Source organism: Colossoma macropomum, unplaced genomic scaffold (genome assembly GCF_904425465.1).
Source record: "Colossoma macropomum unplaced genomic scaffold, Colossoma_macropomum, whole genome shotgun sequence".
Taxonomy (NCBI): domain Eukaryota; kingdom Metazoa; phylum Chordata; class Actinopteri; order Characiformes; family Serrasalmidae; genus Colossoma; species Colossoma macropomum.
In genome coordinates, this window is record NW_023494788.1 from 8,173,693 (window position 1) to 8,192,506 (window position 18,814).

General features: G+C 38.6%; 1 protein-coding gene across 1 annotated transcript in view; it reads left to right on the plus strand.

The window, feature by feature from the left end:
• The window catches only part of galnt18a (UDP-N-acetyl-alpha-D-galactosamine:polypeptide N-acetylgalactosaminyltransferase 18a), a 116,395-nt gene that overhangs the window by 72,765 nt on the left and 24,816 nt on the right, over positions 1–18,814 (plus strand). The window contains exons 5-7 of the mRNA XM_036568228.1: positions 1,171–1,368; positions 3,381–3,495; positions 17,505–17,690. Coding sequence (XP_036424121.1) covers positions 1,171–1,368; positions 3,381–3,495; positions 17,505–17,690 — 499 coding nt within the window. The remainder of the gene's footprint in view (positions 1–1,170; positions 1,369–3,380; positions 3,496–17,504; positions 17,691–18,814) is intronic.

Below are 18,814 nucleotides of genomic sequence, written 5' to 3' on the forward strand. Positions count from 1 at the left end.
AACATTTAAGGTTATTTAACAGTTTCAACTTTTGGTATATCTATACAATCAAACTCACTACATTCAAAGTGCATGTAAATTTGAGCATAATAGTTGAACAGTCTACAAAGGTGCTTGATTTACTGGTAACTAACCAAAAGCATTATCAATTTTATCTTTAATTCTAATAGTAGAATAAAAATTGAAAATAACTTTGGGTCTCATTCATCAGTATCTTCCTAAGTTTTCTCCTAAATTAGTTCTTGAGAAAAGTCTACATCAGATTCATGACGTGTTCTTAAACTGCAGAATTGTTCGTTCCTTTGTGCTCTTGAGTGTGTGTTGATTCTCTTCTTACCTAAGAACAAATCCCAAATAAGGAAACATTGGTCAATGTCAAAACTGCGTACGTGGGTTTAAAAGAGATTTCTTCTTGCTGTGTGATATGATATGTAAATGATGTATGTAAACTGTTAGGCTGTTGCTTGAATTCACGCACTGAAGCTGATTCATCATTCCTGCTTGTTTTCACATCGCATGAAAGCTTCATGAATCAGACGCAGATCAGTTTGTACATAATTAAAGGCAGTCAAATCTGCACTCTTTTTTTCCTGACCTTGATGAATTAGGACCAGTGTGTCCATCAACCAGAAATATCCAGATGACAGCTATGTATCAAAAATGTAATGGTTTATTTTTCTAAGGCCTTTTTGCCACATCTCTTTATCCCTCAGAATTAAACAGGCTGTTTGCCTTTAAGAATGGTGTACGCAAATCAACTCTGTTCTGATAGGCTGTCTTCTGTTGTGCCTCATTCAAAAAGCCGTGAGGGCTGAAACACTCCTTGTAAGTTCAGTGTGTGTGGGTGGAGCTAAATACTGCTGGTACATATATCTAAATGTTTTTGGTGACATCACAAAAACAAGGAATTCAAAATGGGTTCTTTTTGTATAATTTCCATATTAGGACTTTATGGATTGGGGAGCGAGTGGAATGTTTTGAAACAACAGTGTTTACATATTACATTAAACTCCTTTATTTCAAAAAAGTGAAGAAATACTGTTTTCAGTGATATAAGCCCTTTAAATCATGCCATATTTGTGTGTTGTTATGCTGTGGAAATTGTGTTATATTAATTTTAAAATTATGCAGCAACTCAGTGACTTGTTTGTGTGTGTTGGTGTTTAAAAGGGCTGAGCCGATCCTGCACAGGATCCAGGAAGACCGGACGCGGGTCATCTCGCCTTCCTTCGACAACATCAAATTCGACACGTTTGAGGTGGAGGAGTATCCTCTGTCAGCGCAGGGATTTGACTGGGAGCTGTGGTGTCGATACCTGAACCCACCTAAATCCTGGTGGACCCAGAAGAATCACACTGCACCCATCAGGTGGGACGGCAACACCACCAGCAGAGCTAAAGTAGAAAGCAAAAACTAACCTACTACATATACAGTTTAGGCCTTGGCTGGCAAGGCAACAAAAACAGTCCTAAAAAAGAATGTGATATTTCAGAAATGAAGAGTTGATGGAAGCAAAATTATCAGCCAATGTGATAATTTCACTTTAAATAAGTATAAAATATGTAGGTTCGGTGAGCTTCCGTGCAGAGCGCTAGGTGAGATAATTAATCTCTTGAGAAAAACTATTGGATTCGTGCCTGTGATTCAAAATAGTTACTCTCTTTCTACGCTGAAAAAAGTAATGAGTTGAGTTTACTTGCTTTTGGCTGTTTATTCATGTGGAAATGATGTAGATGTTTGAATCAGGTCATTTCAGATCATTCCTGTTTTTCACTGAATATCCTGGGAGCTTGTCCTTGAATTTGGTTGCTATAGTTTTGCATTCAGTAAATCTGCGGCAAATTTCACTCCGTTATTTTTGTTTGATTCAAAAACATACACTCACTGGAACCATTTTCTGTAGCTCGGCCTTGCTTAGTGTATAGATGCAGCCCATCCTTTGATATACAATTAGCCATCCTCCAGTCCTTCATTAAAGATCAATTTCTGATAACAGAGTTGCTCATGGTTGGATGTTTTTGGGTGGTGGGCCTCTCTCATCTAGGTCTGCATGATGAATGATATTTTTTTCATTATCACAATATGAGTTTGTATGATTAACACATCGTTAAAGGCTTAATAGATCGATGTGACTTCAAATACAAACAGATGTGCACAGCTGAAACATCATTCTGTCCTGATCTACTAACCTGTAAAAATACTTCAAATGTGATGTCTGTTCTCTCCCAAAGAAGGAAAGTGTGTAAAACGCGTGAAGCAGTAATCGCTATGGCCACAACAAACCTGCGTCACCATAAGCAGCTTTAAAAGGAATTAAATGTATATATATATATATATATCTTTATTGCATTTCAGTGAGTGGAAGTAAACGTTTCCGATAAAGTGGCCAGTGAGTGGAAGTAAAAGTTGTTGTTTCTGGTAAAGTGGCCAGTGAGTGGACATAAGTTTGGTGTTTCCGATAAAGTGGCCAGTGAGTAGAGGTAAAAGTTAGTGTTTCTGATAAAGTGGCCACTGGGTGGATATAAAAGTTGGTGTTGCTAATGAAGTGGTAAAGTGGTCAATGAGTAGAAATAAAAAGTAGGTGATTCTGATAAAGTGGTCAGTGAGTGAACATAAAATTGGTGTTTCTGATGAAGTGGCCAGAGAGGAGGAAAAAAATGGTGTTTCTGATAAAGTGGCCAAGGTAGTGATGATGATAAAGTGCTCAGTGAGTGGACATAAAAGTTGTTGTTTCTAATAAAGTGGCCAGTGAGTGGAAGTAAACAGTAAGTGTTTCTGATAAAGGGGTCAGTATGCGGAAGTAAAGAGTAGGTGTTTCTGATAAAGTGGTCAAGGAGGTGTTTCTGATAAAGTGGTCAGTGAGTGGACATAAAAGTTGTTGTTTCTAATCAAGTGGCCAGTGAGTGGAAGTAAAAAGTAGGTGTTTCTGATAAAGTGGTCAGTGTGTGAAAGTAAAGGGTTGTTGTTTCTGATAAAGTGATCAGTGTGTGGACATAAAAGTTGTGTTTCTTATAAAGTGGTCAGCGTGTGGAAGTAAAAAGTAGGTGTTTGTAATAAAGTGGACAGTTTATGCAGTATCAGTGTCAGTGTTGACACTCAGCAGTTTGAGAGATTAGTTCTTCTTAGTGATGTTTGAATGAGAAAACTGAGCCATTACTCAGAGAGACGTTCAGAAGTGCTGTAATTGAGTTTGGATGAAAACGTGCCTCAGGAAGTCTGAGTGCTCTTTGTTTTTGTTGTACCTGTGCATTATTAATGAAGCCGGTCCAGCACTCTTCCTGTGTTGTAACTCGTAGATGTCATAGACACAGCATGTACCTGAAGTTCACCCGAGGAAAAGCTGATGAATCATCGTCTGCTTGTCTTCCTGCTTTTAACAGGAGCCCAGCCCTGATTGGCTGCTTTGTGGTGGACCGAGAGTACTTCCAGGAGATTGGTCTGCTGGATGAAGGCATGGAAGTCTATGGAGGAGAGAACGTGGAGCTGGGAATCAGGGTAGAAAATGCTTACCTTTGCATATCATCACCATAATACTAGAAAACGCATTTTTATTTTTGTTATTCTAATTGAAAAAGATCAGCTTCTCCTTGCTTTGTGTGAACATTGCATGATCAGTGGATCAGTAGAAATGGTCCAGATATACTTGGAATAAGAATTACAATAAAATACATCAAAGGGTATCACTTTACTGAAGGGCAGTATTCATAACAATACACAACACCTACGTAAGCCTTTCAGAACAACTGACATAAACCTATACTGCCATTTATAAAAGCTTATTCCAACAAGGTGGCAGGTAAAATGACATCAAAGTGAAAAATGTAGCCTCTATACTAACTTCTGCTTGTTGGAGTAGGATTTTCTAGAAGTTTAGTTTATGTAGGTTTATGCTAATTGTCATAAAAGGCTTTTGTAGGTATGTAGATAAGTTACTATTTCAGAAATGCAAAGTTTTATTTCTGACAGTGACAAAATCTAGAAGGCACACAGAGTTGCATGTGTGTGAGGTGATGAAATCACACTGATGGTTTAGCAGTGAAGTGCGGATGCATATGGATGGGCTTGGGACACTGTGTAGCGCTCTTTGATTAAAGAGGATGAAAGTCAGACTCCTCTCTGCTACATCAGATGAGTCACACCTAGCTGTGTGTGTGTGTGTGCATGTGTGGGTTTGATTATTTGTTTTTGTATATTTGCAGGACAAAAATATCCCAACTTTGTGGGAAAATCAGAGAAAAACTAAGTTAAACAGCAGGGACCAACAAAATACTCCTGACTTTGTAAATTGCTTTTTTACAGAAGATCCATGTCTTGTTTTTAAAAACTGACAAAGCAAAACCCTTTCTTTAAACTGAGGTTAACAATAGGGTTGGAATTAGGCTTAGAAAATTCTTATTACATATAGATACTTAGATGGGACATGTTATTATTATTACATATAAGTACTTACATATATAGTAAAAATGAGTGTAAAATGTGTTTTAATGCTGGCAATCCCTTCCGCCACAAAACGTAGTACCCTTTTACTGTACAGGTGGAACCATAAAATATCAGGTTCAGCTCAACTTTTTCAATAATCAGTCAATCTTTGAAGTGATTCACAGCGCATGTTGTTTGCTGAAATGTATTCTGAAAATTTCTGTCCAAAATCAGCTGCCGTTAAAAAAGCTTAGTTAGTTCGGGATTTGATGTACACCTGCTGTCACACTGTCCTTTGAAATCTGACCAAATTCTGTGTCTGTTTTTATATGTGCTAAAGTAAAAGTGTAGTAACGATTAGCTGCAGTGTAAAGCGAGTCGGTGCTAAGCAGATACAAAGATTGTAAAAAAAACATTCCGTTATCAGAAAAAACAGCACAAGTAGAATACTTCTCAACCAATCAGGTTGTGGCTGTTGTATAATTACATATATGTAGTACATGTAGGACATGTCTAAGACACCTCACCCTGACAGTGTGTAAAAACAAACGTGTGTGTGTGTGTGTGTGTGTGTGTGTGTCCCTGCCTGAAGCACAACAGTGTTACAATATCAGACTGCAGCTCACTAACTTCAGCCTCCAGCACTTACATTCACAAGGAGCCACAACACGACTGTTTCACTGTGTCCTACTGACACCATAATTACCAAACACAGTCAGTATAGACTGCCAAAGATAACTCTTACACACACACACACACACACACACACACACACACACACAAAGACACACATCTTCATTGTGATTTAGCCCAAAGAATTGCCATCTGGTCACAGCAGGCTTTCACTGCTGTTCTGCCATTGTCTCCTTTGTGTAGTAGTTCCACAGATTGCTGTCCAGTAATGAGAGAGATTTTTCTGCAGCCTTTTTATAGTACAGTAAATGTTGGATTAACCCTTTCCTTCCTTAACAGTATACCTTTTATAAAGCCATACATTTTATTTACGTGATGTAATATCTTTATATTTAATTATGTAATTAACTAGTCAATTAACTAGTTAATTATGGATGAATTACATTAACATTTGACCAACATTCTGTATTGAATGTTTTGGTTCTGAGTCAGTTTTTCAAAAAAATGACAAAATGATGGGAAAAAAGTAAATGATGTTTTTTCTTGAATAAAAATTTTGTCCCTGGTAGCAGAACAACTGAGAAACTGACAACTCAATTACAACACACATTTACATAATATAAACAATATTGTCTGCACTTACAGTGTAATGGGTGAGCGATTTAGGAAAAATATCTAGTTGTGTTTTTTCTGACTAATATTGCGACTGCGATTAATATTGCAATTATTTTCTATAAATTAAGGCTCAGTTTTTTTTTTGCCAGGAAGACCAGAATATCAACTTTTTCTAGTTTGAAGTTTGACACCTGAATGTAGTGTGCCAGACTGCCAGTACGTTGTGGTTGTGATTTCACAACACATGGAGGTTTGGCTGCCTCTGATTGGTCTAACTCATCTACAGGCAGTTCACAAGCTCTGTGTTATTAGGTTAAATTTTCCCACTTAAATCTTAAGACAACGTTTTTGATAATATAGGCTATAATTAAAAAAAATGCAGCTCTTGCGATTTAAAAAATTGCGCTCTCTTAAATTGTGATTAGCTGACGTAACAGAATTGACGGTTGCCGTTCTCCTCCGAGTGCATTCAGTCCAATGACTTTGCATTAGCGGTCGTTTGAAAAGATGCGGTGGTGCTTCACAGGTCTCAGAGGAAGCCTGTGCTACCTTTCGCTTTCCTTGTGCTGGTGTTATCGTGTGATTGGGGGAGTCCTAACTAGTGACCAAATGTGGACTATATGACCAAAATGGGCAGAAAACTGGGAAAAATACAAGAAAAAAAGAATTTCTGGAATTGAACAGCTCTACTAACTACTGAACTAGAGAGCTCTCACTTATGTGTGGAGAGTGAAGAGAGGAAGAGGTGGTCTCTTTAGCAGTGGCAGGCTGTGTCTGTGTTAAGGGTTTTAGTGCAGTGAGAGTATAATGACCCTCAGCAGCTGTGCTTCCAGCTGTTTCTGCTGCCTTCATCTGAAGCTTCTCCACTTGGGGCTCTTTCCCGCTGTCCTGAAAGGAGACGTGCCTCTGACACCCTGCTTCCTCCTTATCTGATGCAGTCTAACGGAGGGCCGTTTGCTCCTGCCCCTGCAGTCTGGCCCAGGAGGCTTCGCTCTGTAGTGAAATCCCAGTAAAAATGAAAGCTGTTTTGCCGTAGAATACTAAAATAATAATAGAGCCTTACCGATGCTTTATTGGGCTTATCCTCTGGCATTTACCGCTGTCGGCTGCCGGCGTATGAAGGTTAGATTGGTAGCCGACTTTATAAAGACATGTTCATATCAGCATATCATCTCTGCCATATCCAAACCTCATAACTCTCTTTCATGTCAGTTTTTATTTTGTACACTATTTGGAAACATCAGCTGTCTTTACGCTGTGGGAACACTTCATGGTGAATGGATTAAGATCTTGTTACATCACTGAACATTAAAGTTAATTAAATATAGTTTGTCCTTCTCCTATTAAGTTACCATTTTGGAGATACAGGGTTTTGTTGTGGCATAATATATAAATGTATTCTGCCTGTATGTCCGCTGGCTGAGAGATCTCTGCAACGAATACCTATTTTTACCTGTTCTTAAACTAGTTATACAGTACCTGTCAAAAGGTCGGACACACAGTACTGTGCAAAACTCAGAGACCAAATTTCATTTATTTAATTTCCAGTCCAAACCGACAGTAAGTTATTTCTTTTTTTAAAGAGATATTTCTGAGGAGATTAGATATGTGATAATCCACTTGCATAAGGAAGGTGAAAGTCAAAGGAAAATAAGTAAAGGAAATCAGGAGTTTCCAAAACTGGAGTCTAATAAATGATTAAAAGCTACAGATAAACAGCACTTAAAGCTTTCATCTTTGAGAGAGAGGAGAAAATCAAGCTGCCTCAGGTCTGAAAACATCCACAGGTGTTTCTGTTCATCCCTCCACTGTGGGAAGACACTCAGCACTATGGGTCTGAAAGGATGTGAGCTTTTCCCTTTTTCCGTATCTTATTCTCATACTAATGGTCAAACCTTATTTTCTGCATGTATTGCTCTTCAGTTATTGTTTTGCTGTCGACCAGAGGAGGAGGGGTTTCCTTGGTTCCTCTCAAGCTTTTCTTCCTCTTGTTCTTAGGGAGTTTTTCCTTGCCGCTGTAACCATTGGTGACGCTCATGGGGGGTTTGGACCCGGATTTTTCTGTAAAGCTGCTTTGTGACAATGCCTGTAAATAAACTTTGACTTGGCTAACTTTGATGTATAGCTGTCAAGAAGGCCTGAGATTGAGAAAAGGAAACAGACACAAAAGAAGAACATCTACAAACCAAACAGAGAAAGCTACTGGTGTTCTCAGAACAATGAACTGACCACCCCAGACCTCCACCCTCCAGACCTCAACATTATTGGATGTGTTTGGGATTGCTTGGATTATGAGAAGCTGAAAATGCAACCGACTTCCAAGACTGAACTTTGGAGGTGTAGATTTCTTTGATAAACCGAAAGCAAGTCTTTGAAAAGAATGGAAGCTGTAATAAAGCAAAGGGTGAAAACACTAAATGCTAAAAAAATCTTGTGTTGTATTTAGTTCTTGAGACCTCCATGTAATTCTATGCAAAATATATGTTTACTGCTTTTTTCATGATGCTGAAAAATGAATATGTTGTACTTAATGGCAGTTTTGACTGGAAACCTTTGGACTTTTGCACAGTGCTGTACTTACTCATGAAGGGTTTTACAACATTTTGCACATTTTAGAATAATTACGATCAAAATTAATAACTACATAATGATATTACAGTACTGGCTTCATATTTGCTGTATAGTTCCTAATATTACAGCTTAATGCAATATACACTGACTGTATCAAAACCATAATGTGTCTTCAGAGCTGTATTTGTTGAACAACAGATAATAAACTGCAATTTACAGTGTGCAATATAGCAAAAAGAGATGAGTATACTCAGTGTGCTGCCCTTTCACTGCTGTCCTCCTCTTACATGAGGCCTCTTTTCCCTTCACTTCAGTCTCCTCTCCAGCCTCCTCTATCTCAGCTTCATCCTCCTTTACATCCACTATGGGTCTCTATCCTTTTGTCTCAGCCTCCTCCTTCACTACATCTTTAGCATAATAATGTTTTCTTTCTCTTCATTTGATTTGAGCTATGTAATTCCACACAGCACCACAAACAGCACAAGAAAATGTGTTCATCAAATATAGTAGCTAAAGCTGACTTAACTTAAAATTACTATGTGTCTAATTAGCTTGCAGATTTAAGGCCCAGTCACACTAACATTTGCCAAAATTTCACTAGCGAAATTACATTCATTTCAATAGAATTTGCTGTGACAAATGGTTTCACATCCCAAACTTTCAGAGTGAATAAATGCTGTGCACAAAATTTTGCTCTACTTTGGTGAACTTTGACATACAAATACATGTCTTTGACCACTAGTGCAGCTGCATTGGCTACTTTGACACCTGAAGGAGCGGCCCATTATATAGCAACCCCGGACTTCCAAAACAGAGGTAATGCTAATTTTAGCAGTGTTTAAGTGCAAACCTTTAAACATGTTCACACCACTGGCTCTAAATAAGCACAAAGAAAGACTCCATGATACACAGTGCAAAACCTTATTCTCTGTTCATATTGTCCATGTTATTGTTTGCTATCCGGTGTTGACCAGAGGAGGCTGCGTTCCCCTTTTGAGTCCTGGTTCCTCTCAAGGTTTCTTCTTGTAGCTTTCAGGGAGTTTTTTCTTGCTACTGTCACCATTTTCTTGCTCATCGGGGCTCAGACCTGGATTTTTCTGTAGAGCTGCTTTGTGACAATGCCTGTTGTAAAAAGTGCTATATAAATAAACTTTGACTTGACTCGACTCAACGTTAGCGCTTTGAAGTCACCCCACTGTCGCCAGCATTGTGTCGGATTGTGTGTTAATTGTGTATCTCAAATACGCTTATTCTGTCTGATTCTGTTTATCAGAGGAATCTTTCTGTCAGGCTTCTTAGAATGTTCTACACTTTTCCTCTGTCTCTCTATCATGGGTGCATAACTTTGAGACTTAGAGCAAAAAGATTGTTTGGGCCAGTTGAGGGTGATAACACTCGCTTTAATTTTTGTTTGCTCCCACTTTCTGTTGGAGACGGAACCAAACCGGTGAGCTGTGAACATCTCTTTTTGTCCTCAAAAGTGCACGACTAAGTCTAGCTTACCTGTGGGCCTAAACTCAGAGGGAGGCAGTAGTTTGTAGTGGGCCGGTAAAATCACTCTAAGTCATAAAAATATAAGTGGAAAAAAGATTAACTTATTAATTGAAAATCTAAGAATTAAATGTTTTCACATTATAACCAATATAAATATTAATAGAGACATACAAATAAAAATGTTACAGTAGTGGGGTAATTAAACGTCATCGGTTTGAGACAACGCAGCCGTGGCCGCGCGATGCAGACAGCTAGCCAGATATCAAGAAGTTTCTCAGGGCGCTTTGTTTGGTGTGGACTTATCACACCTTTTTCTTTAGTTTGACACATGTGAACACTCCACCTGTGGGTCTGCAACAAATAGCTGAACCGGTCCAGCAGAAACCGTGGGTCTTGGTCCGCTTCAAACCGAACCCTCTTCAGTTCACTGCTGATGGAACCACACTCTGTGATCAAACGCGGGAATTCATCAGTAGAGCTGGCTTTACTTCTCTTCTTATGGCACCTCGTCGCCTTCTTACAGACTCTCAGCACAAGCTGCTGTATAAAACAATAGACGAGCCACAAAATAATAGTGAAGAGATGTGTTTGATTTCAGTTCATGGATTGTGGAGCGTATATTGCATCCGCGACCTGAGTGGTTAAACTCAAATTGATAAAACAATGACAGAGAAGCAGATATTAGGTAACATTTATCATTATTGTTCATTGTGATGATGCTAATCCCAAAGCCCAGAGAATGGAGTGAGGTTTATTTCAAATGACTCACAAAAACCCTCAAAACTAGAGACTCGAAACCAAACAGTCACTCTTTTGAGAAAGCCAGTGGAGCATTTTCAGTTAAAACACGATGGACTGCATCTCCAAATCACATCTACCTTGTAAATTTCTATTCTTTTTTTCCCCTTTTTAACAACTATGTGTACAACTGTGTGTTTATAACATATTTTATGTTTTTTTTTTTATCATACCTGCACCTTTTGCAAACCAGAATGGCCGATCTGATCTCTTTCAGGACCTAATTTTCAGGTTTTCAGTGTCAGCATTTAAGAAGTTTATTTTAGTTTAGTTTTCCTGTGGGCTGCTATGCTTTGTAGTTATACACAGGTGGGCCTTGGGGTGGAAAAGATTGAGAACCCCCGATATAGGTCTGATTTAATTTGGCATACCTGTAAGATAATGCTAGCTAGCATTTACAGCGATGAAAGATAGCTTGATAGCCAGCAAAGTTTCATAGGCTGCATCATTCACTTTTCATTTGATCATGGAAGATGATCAAATGAAAAGGAAATAATATATTAAAATAGATATAAAAATCTAAAATCTAAACTAAACTCCTGCACAGTCCAAACACAAACATGAATCACGCCAATCAGAGGAACAAACAACAATCAAATCTGGACGCAGTCAAGGCTCATAAAATGTTAGTCCACTCTCCTTTGGAAAAAAAATATGTTGTGTTGAATGCTGCTGTAATATAATGTGAAGTTTATTTAACAAAACAAAAACTGTACATTATACACACTTTACGCAAACTGCTCACTTTATCTAGACTGCCATAAACCAGCTACCTTGCCAGCCTATTAAAACCACAACAACTTGTAATTTTTCAGCTGTGCAATTATGGCAAATTCTGTACGTTTTTACATGGTTACTTTGCAGAATCCCAAACGGTCTTTTCTTTTTGGGCTGTGGAGCAGATTAGCAGATTGAAACAAGATCAAAGCAACTCAACTGCTGCAGGAATTGTATGCAAATGTGAGATTTTTATGGAATGCTGGAGGAGAACAGACGTTTCATTCATGGCTCATCAGCATTGTTGTCAGTAATTATGCAAATGAAGCAGCCTGACAGCGAATCAGAGCACTGCACATCTGTCTCCTCCCTCTTTACTATTTGCATAATGAATGGTTGTATTGTGGTGTGTTCTAGTTCTAGTGATCTTGCGCTTGTTTCTCGCTCTCGGGACTGCTAACCCCACACAGCCATGTGATGCCTGTTCATGCAGATATGATGAATAAATATATCTCACTCAACTGCTGTTCACCAGTGTGGTCGCTTTCACTGGATTTTTCTGCCTCCATAAAAGTTTAACCCTCAGAAATCATGTCATTACTCTCTTTGTTGTATTGTTGAAATGTATTAATGTAGTTACATAATGCATAATGAGTTACGCAACAACATTTACATTCAGTTTACATTCTGAACCAGGGGTGTCAAACTCAACCAGTAAAAGGGCCGTATTAAAAAATCTCATCAAAATTGTGAGCCAACGAAAAAAAAGTTTTTATTTCATTTTTAATTAATGTTGTGCTGAAACCCAAACTGGCCATTGTTTATACAAAATACGCAAAAACATCAGCAGTAAAACACAGACACTTATAGTAGACCTTGAAATATTATATGGATACATGGAAATATTCATAATTTAAATGTCCCTAGGAGCTCAGCCTTTTAAACCTACCTATTTGCTTGGACTAGACACCTGGCATCCTTTCTTTGCTGCAAGTTCATTAAGACTCGGGATTTCTGAGCTGCTGAGCTGATGTTAAGTGTTTATACTGGCTGAACTGCAGCTGAAATGCATTTCGGTGATATGACGAGTGTGGAATTGTGCAGAACTGTGTAGAATTGAGGTGTAACTGTTGTCCCATAGACTGTTGTTGGGGGGAGGAGAGTTGGAGCACATTACATTGCAGTGCATGCTGGGGACTGTAGTGCAGCACATTGTGAAACCGGCTAATATTAATAGAAAATGAAAATACTTTTGCGGGCCGGATAGGATTGTGTAGCGGGCCTGATGTGGCCCGCGGGACTTGTGTTTGACACATGGGTTCTAAACTGACAGCTGAAGCTCTTGTTTCTGTGAACTACAGCAGAATAATAATAATATGTTTTGAATGTTTAAGGTTTTGAAGAGAATCCATCATTTACTTCATAGTTTTGGTTCACTTAGAGTTTTCTCTCTGCTTTTATAAAATCCATCATGCTGCTGTTTGACCTGTATAATCCCAATGAGGGGTCTTTTTTTATAGATCACTTTTACATTTTATTTAATATAAATTCACAATGGCCATTAAGTACAAGCTATTCACTTTTCAGCATCGGAAAAAAGCAGAAAACATATATTTGTTTCGTCTGTCTGTGTCTGTTTTGTCCCCTGTGCTGTAGCCATGTGCTTTTAGCCATGTGCTTGTGTTTTGTTTTGGTTCCTTGCTCCGCCCCTTTTCCCACCTTCCCTAATAGGGTTCTCACCTGTTTGTAGTCCCTGTCTCCTCCCTCTCCCATGTGTCCCCTATTGTTTGTAGCTATATCAAGCCCTTTGTTTCAGTCCATGGTTTACTAGTCTACGTGTCACTTTGTTATATGTAGTGGTTCTGTGCCTGCCCTCTGTTTGTAGTTTTTATTTTGTACTCAGTGTTTCTACTAGTTTGTTTTGTTTATTAAAGTTTGCTTGCGCTTACATCCAGCCTCCTTATTCACCATACATGACAATATTTAGCATTTTATCATTTTTACTGCTTCCATTTTTTTTCTTTGCAATAATGATTTTTATCATTATTGCAAAGAAAAAGGAGAGCAAGAAAGACAGAACTACCCCCCTGCCCTATCCCACTCACAACAAGCTTGCTAGACATAAAGGTGGTCGGTCTAGAATACAAACACAAACAAACAAACTTAGCCATCTGCCTTAATAATAACATCAGTAACATCGTCAAGTATAACATCTCGGCCAAACCTGAGCAAATTCAACAATTTCACATATGTGATGTGGAAGACTGGAAAGGAATGGAGACCAAGTGCGCTCAAATTCAGCATCATTACCTTTAGTTCAAGCACAATGAGGGTCTTTAAGATACATACAAAACATGAAAAATAATGTGTGTGTGAGAGAGAGAATGAGAGTCAGTGAGAGAGGGCAAAAGAAAGACAAAGAGCTGGAGAAAGATAGAGAGAAATGGAGAAAGAGAGAAATGGCCAGTGATATAGAGGAAGAGAAATGAAGGAGAATAACTGAGAGATGATGAGAGAGAGAGAGCAAGAAGAGAAAGACAGAGATGAATGCGAAAGGAAGCAGGAAAGAGGGAGACTGAGTGATGGAAGAACGAGAGGTGAAGAGAGTGAGAGAGGGAGAAAGGAAGAGTTGGAGAATGAGAGAAAGAGATGGAGAGAAGTGGAGAAAGAGAAATGGACATCAGGATAAAGAAATAGAGAGGGCAAAAGAAAGACAAAGAGAGAAATGGCCAGCGAGATAGAGGAAGAGAGATGAGGGAGAAAAGCTGAGAGATGAAGCGAGAGAGAGAGCGAGAAGAGAAAGACAGAGATGAATGAGAAGGGGATCTGAGGGGACAAAGAGAGAGACTGAGTGATGGGAGAGTGAGAGAGAAAGAGAACGATGAAGAGAGTGAGAGAGGAAGAAAGAAAGAGTGAGAAAGAGAGATGGAGAGAAGTGGAAAAAGAGAAATGGACGGCGAGATGGAGGAAGAGAAAGAAAGCCGTGGGGAGAGAGAGGGGGATGTGGAGTTGGTGGTGGCTCTCAGCTGGAATGCAGTGGGTGGATGAAAAGGAATCAGAGCGAATCAGAATCTCACTGAAGGAGCGTCGCTCGGCTGCGTTTCGCTACAGAATCTGTCTTTATAGCCTAATTCAGCAGATCTCTGTGCAAACGTGTTCTAATCCCTGAAAGCACTGCAGGCTACACTGTACTCCACCAGCACACACAGCTGCACTGTTGTATTTAACAGCTCTTCAAACACGGCCTGTAAACCAGCTCCCACTGTCTCCTCCATTACAGAGCAAGAGATCCAGAGATACAGAGTTAAATGGTGCGTACAGCTGCAAATGAATTTCCTATTATGAAAGTAAGAAGGACCGTTGTAACACCCTTTGAGCAATTTTATTGGCTGACGTGAACGATGGCTCCAAAGGCCCTGTAGAGGAAATACAATGTAGTAAAGAGTGTTTCACTGTCTTTAGTCTGTGAAAAATGGGTGAATGTCTTCTATTGCATGTATTGTGTTGTCTTGTTAAAAGGTCATTGTAACTCACTACATTACTTTACCCTTACTGCTTTCCTTGCACGCTTGATGGTCTAGTTTGCTTGTAGCCCACAGTATTTGTTTTTTGAGGGTTTAATCTGGTTTCTGCTGCTGGCTAAATTGTGATAAATTAGCAGTAATGGGGTATTTTGTTTGAGTAAATTGTTCTAAATGGAATCCTGACATTTAGAGGAATTAGTGACTGTGAGGTGCTGCATGTTTCAGGTGAATTTGGACCAAAGCACCTGCTTTATAAATGGTCCCTTATTAATGGCCCCTTACAAATCCTTTAACGCAGAGGCCTTGTTTTTCTCCCTTAATCTGCTCTTGTTTAATAACATCTTAATGCTGCTTATTTTGGAAGGTCAAGAATGTCATCTAAAAAACTGAAAATATATGGAGCAATAAGAATATACTTCCACTTCTAACTTTAAGTTATTCTGATGCAGTGGCAACTATGACTATTAGCTCTAAGCCATCAGCTTGGAACATAAATGTCAAAATTGAATTAAAACAAAGGAAAAAACACCTATTATTAATGAATTAATTAAACCTTTTGACCTGTATCCAGGTCACCAAAAGACAAGCACAAAGATATTTAATGTTTCAATTAATTACGTTTATTGTTTATTGTAAATACATGGTTATTCTAAAAATGATGTCTGCAATATGCAGAAAACTTAGAACAGGGGCATGTTTACCACTGTGTTACATCACCTTTCCTTTTAGCAACATTCAGTAAGCGTTTAGTAATGAGGACCCTGTTTGTTATAGTTGTGAAAGTGTAATGAATGTTGTGTTTGACAGTCCCGGGTCTCTGTTGTCGTATATATGTGCTTCATAATGTGCCATATGTTTTCAATGAGAGACAGATCTGGGCGGCAGGCAGGTCAGTCTAGCACCAGCACACTCTTACACTACAAAACCATGCTGTTGTAACACATGCAAGATGTGGCTTGACATAGTCTTGCTGAAACAAATATGAACGTCCCTGAAAAAGACGTTGTCTAGATGGCAGCTAAGTTGCTCCAAACTGTTTACGTACCCTTCAGCATTAACGGTGCCCTCACAGATGTACAAGTTATCCATGTCACTGCTACTACTGCTACTAACACACCCCACATCGTGGACTTACTTGTAAGTTTATGTGCAATTATATGTCTTGCTACTGAAACACTGCAATTTCCGTTCAGGATCATTAAAGTTTTATCCATCAATCCATTCGTCCACCCACCCACCTACCTACCAACCCATCTACCTACCTACCTACCAGGATGGTCTTTTCCTCTTTAACCCAAGGAACATGATGTCCATTATTTATATATTCACAACGTGAAAACTCTAAATTGCTCTCATTTGTTGAGAAATGTTGCTCTTAAATTGTTGGACTTTTTGCTTACGGTTTTTCGAGTGGTGAACATCGACTTATCCTTGCTCATTAGCACCTGAGCCTTTCATGAATGCTCCATTTATACCCAGTCATGATAGCATCATCTGTTACCTCTTCATCTGTTTACCTGTGGAAAGTTCCAAAACATGTGTTTCTGATCAAACTTCCCAGTCTTACATTTCCCCTGTCCCAACTTTCTTTGTAATATGTTGCAGGCATCAAATTTGGAATTAGCATGTTGTGGCATCAAAGCATTCCTGTGTTCTGTTTAGTTAAAAAATAATAGGATAGCTTGTTCAGAAAGTTGTGAGCATTGTTGGTTTTAGGGAACTTTTGTTGTGACTAGGTTCTGCCAGGACGTTGGTTGTTGTAGCAGAGCTAGAGAGGGCTAGAGCCAGCTAACAATAATGAATAATGAAGTCAATAAGTTACATTATGAACATTATTTTAGTTACATTATTTTCTTTGTGCTATTTTCAATTAAATACCTGTAAAATACAGATCAAAATACAAATCACTCTTCCTGTTTTTATTTCTTTGTAACCTACTGTCCCAGCTTTTTTGGAAGTGCATTTGTAGATTAAACACAGACATCTGAAGGTCTTAAAAGACATTCCGTGTCTTATTTGAAGCTTGTAATGGTCAGTAACATATATTTGAAGTAGCAGTTAAACAGAAAGTCTTTCAGTCCCTCAGTTCAGCTCCTGAAGTCCTAACAAATGGGAGAGGCTGCTTGGATGCATCTACCCAGATACCATAGAGAAAAAAAACCTGATTGGAAATTCTATTTAAATTTTAAACCCATGGTGTACAACCAAAACTTAAAATAAAAAATAAGAGAAATAATAATAATAATAATAACCATAATTAATAACTGGAATAAGAGAATTACTATAATACTTCCAGAGTTCAAACACAACAGCCATGAGGAGTCTATTAAATAAATATTAGGTAAAAATTACAGGTTTTTTTGTATTTTGCTGAAATCATTAGGCCTGAGTGCTGAGGCATCCCCACTGCTCTGATGAAACATTTTAGCAATAAGCATTTCGGTAATGATGTGCACTGTGTTCTGAATGTGTGTACATGCTTGCTTAGAGACACATAGTGCAACCAACAAAGGCAGCTTGGAGCTTCTTTTATACAGTGATAGGAAACAGTAGCACCCAGAAAGCTTCAGTTCCATGTACTGACCCATTTTACTGACCATTGTGGAATCTGCGCTCACCAACTACTCTAGTGACAGATTTTAATGAGTTATAGGGGACAAAGATAAAGTCTCTGAATGGAAGACTGACGAGACGTTCAGTAGGGGTTAACCTTATTTGTGTGTGTGTTACTAGGTGTGGCTGTGTGGGGGCAGTGTGGAGGTTCTCCCCTGTTCCAGAATAGCCCACATTGAACGCGCTCACAAGCCCTACACTCAAGACCTGCCAACCCACGTGCGCAGGAATGCTCTGCGAGTGGCCGAGGTGTGGATGGACGAGTTTAAGGACCACGTCTACATGGCCTGGAACATTCCACTACAGGTAAAGCAAACCGAGCTATGAAACTGATCATTATATTTAATATTATGTAATAAATGAAATCCCCAGCTTGGAAAGGATAGATTAGCACGCCTTTATCTTAAATTTTCTATTAAATTTGCAAATGAGAGTTCATCTGGAAAAGCAGATATCTCTGTTTTAATGAATTTTCAGAAATCATTAATTTCAGAAAACTGAAATTTTCAGTTTTTTACTGTGCTTTCCAGGTAATAATCAAATTGCAGCTGGGTTACTGATGAAGTAAAAATAAGTCAATAAAATGCATACAACTTACAAAATTAAACTTTTTTCAAAAACTGGGGTTTTTTTGTTTGTTTAAATTTTGTTTTTTGGCAAAAGCAGATAACTCCAGTGGTCATTTCATGTTAAACAAAGCCAAGTAATGGACACAAGTTTCTTTTAATTGCAAAATTTCAGGTTCTTTAACTTCAAAACATGCTGGTAAAGTGCTGAAAATTGCAACAAAAACAGCCCATTAATGGTCAGTATTAAATGTCTATAAGATCACACCTGAAAACCCTAAGGCTAATCTCAAATGGCTCACTGCTCCCTATATAGTGCACTATGTGAGTTATGAAATGTTGGCTTTTACACTGAAATATTGCTCTTTATGTCCAGTATGAATTGTGTGCACGTGGCTGAATCCAGAGTGGTTCTTTGTTAGACACACTTTGCTCTGTTTTGATGCAGTAGCCATTATTTTAAGACCTATGTGCTGCGCTTTGTAGGGAGAAAGGAGCCTTTCGAGATTCTGTCTAAAACAGTTCCCGGTCATTTTGCCTCACCTGACCTGAATACTGTGCACTGATTTGCTGAACAGATTTATCGGGTTCTGCTGGAGAACAGCGTTTGGAGAACACTGTTTGACTGTTTCTGCAATGCCTTGACGATGGATAATAACAGCTTTTATTACAACACATATTCAGAGCTCAGAATGTTCTGTGTGTTAAGAGTGACTCACAACAGATTATGTTATTAACCCTAAGAAGTTTTTGTTTGTTGAGTTCTGATATTTTGCTATAATGTTTATGTTAATGAAAACGTCCTGGAGGTCAGACGATTCACAGAGCTGAGCTATTGCACTTTGATTCATGCTGCATTCTCCG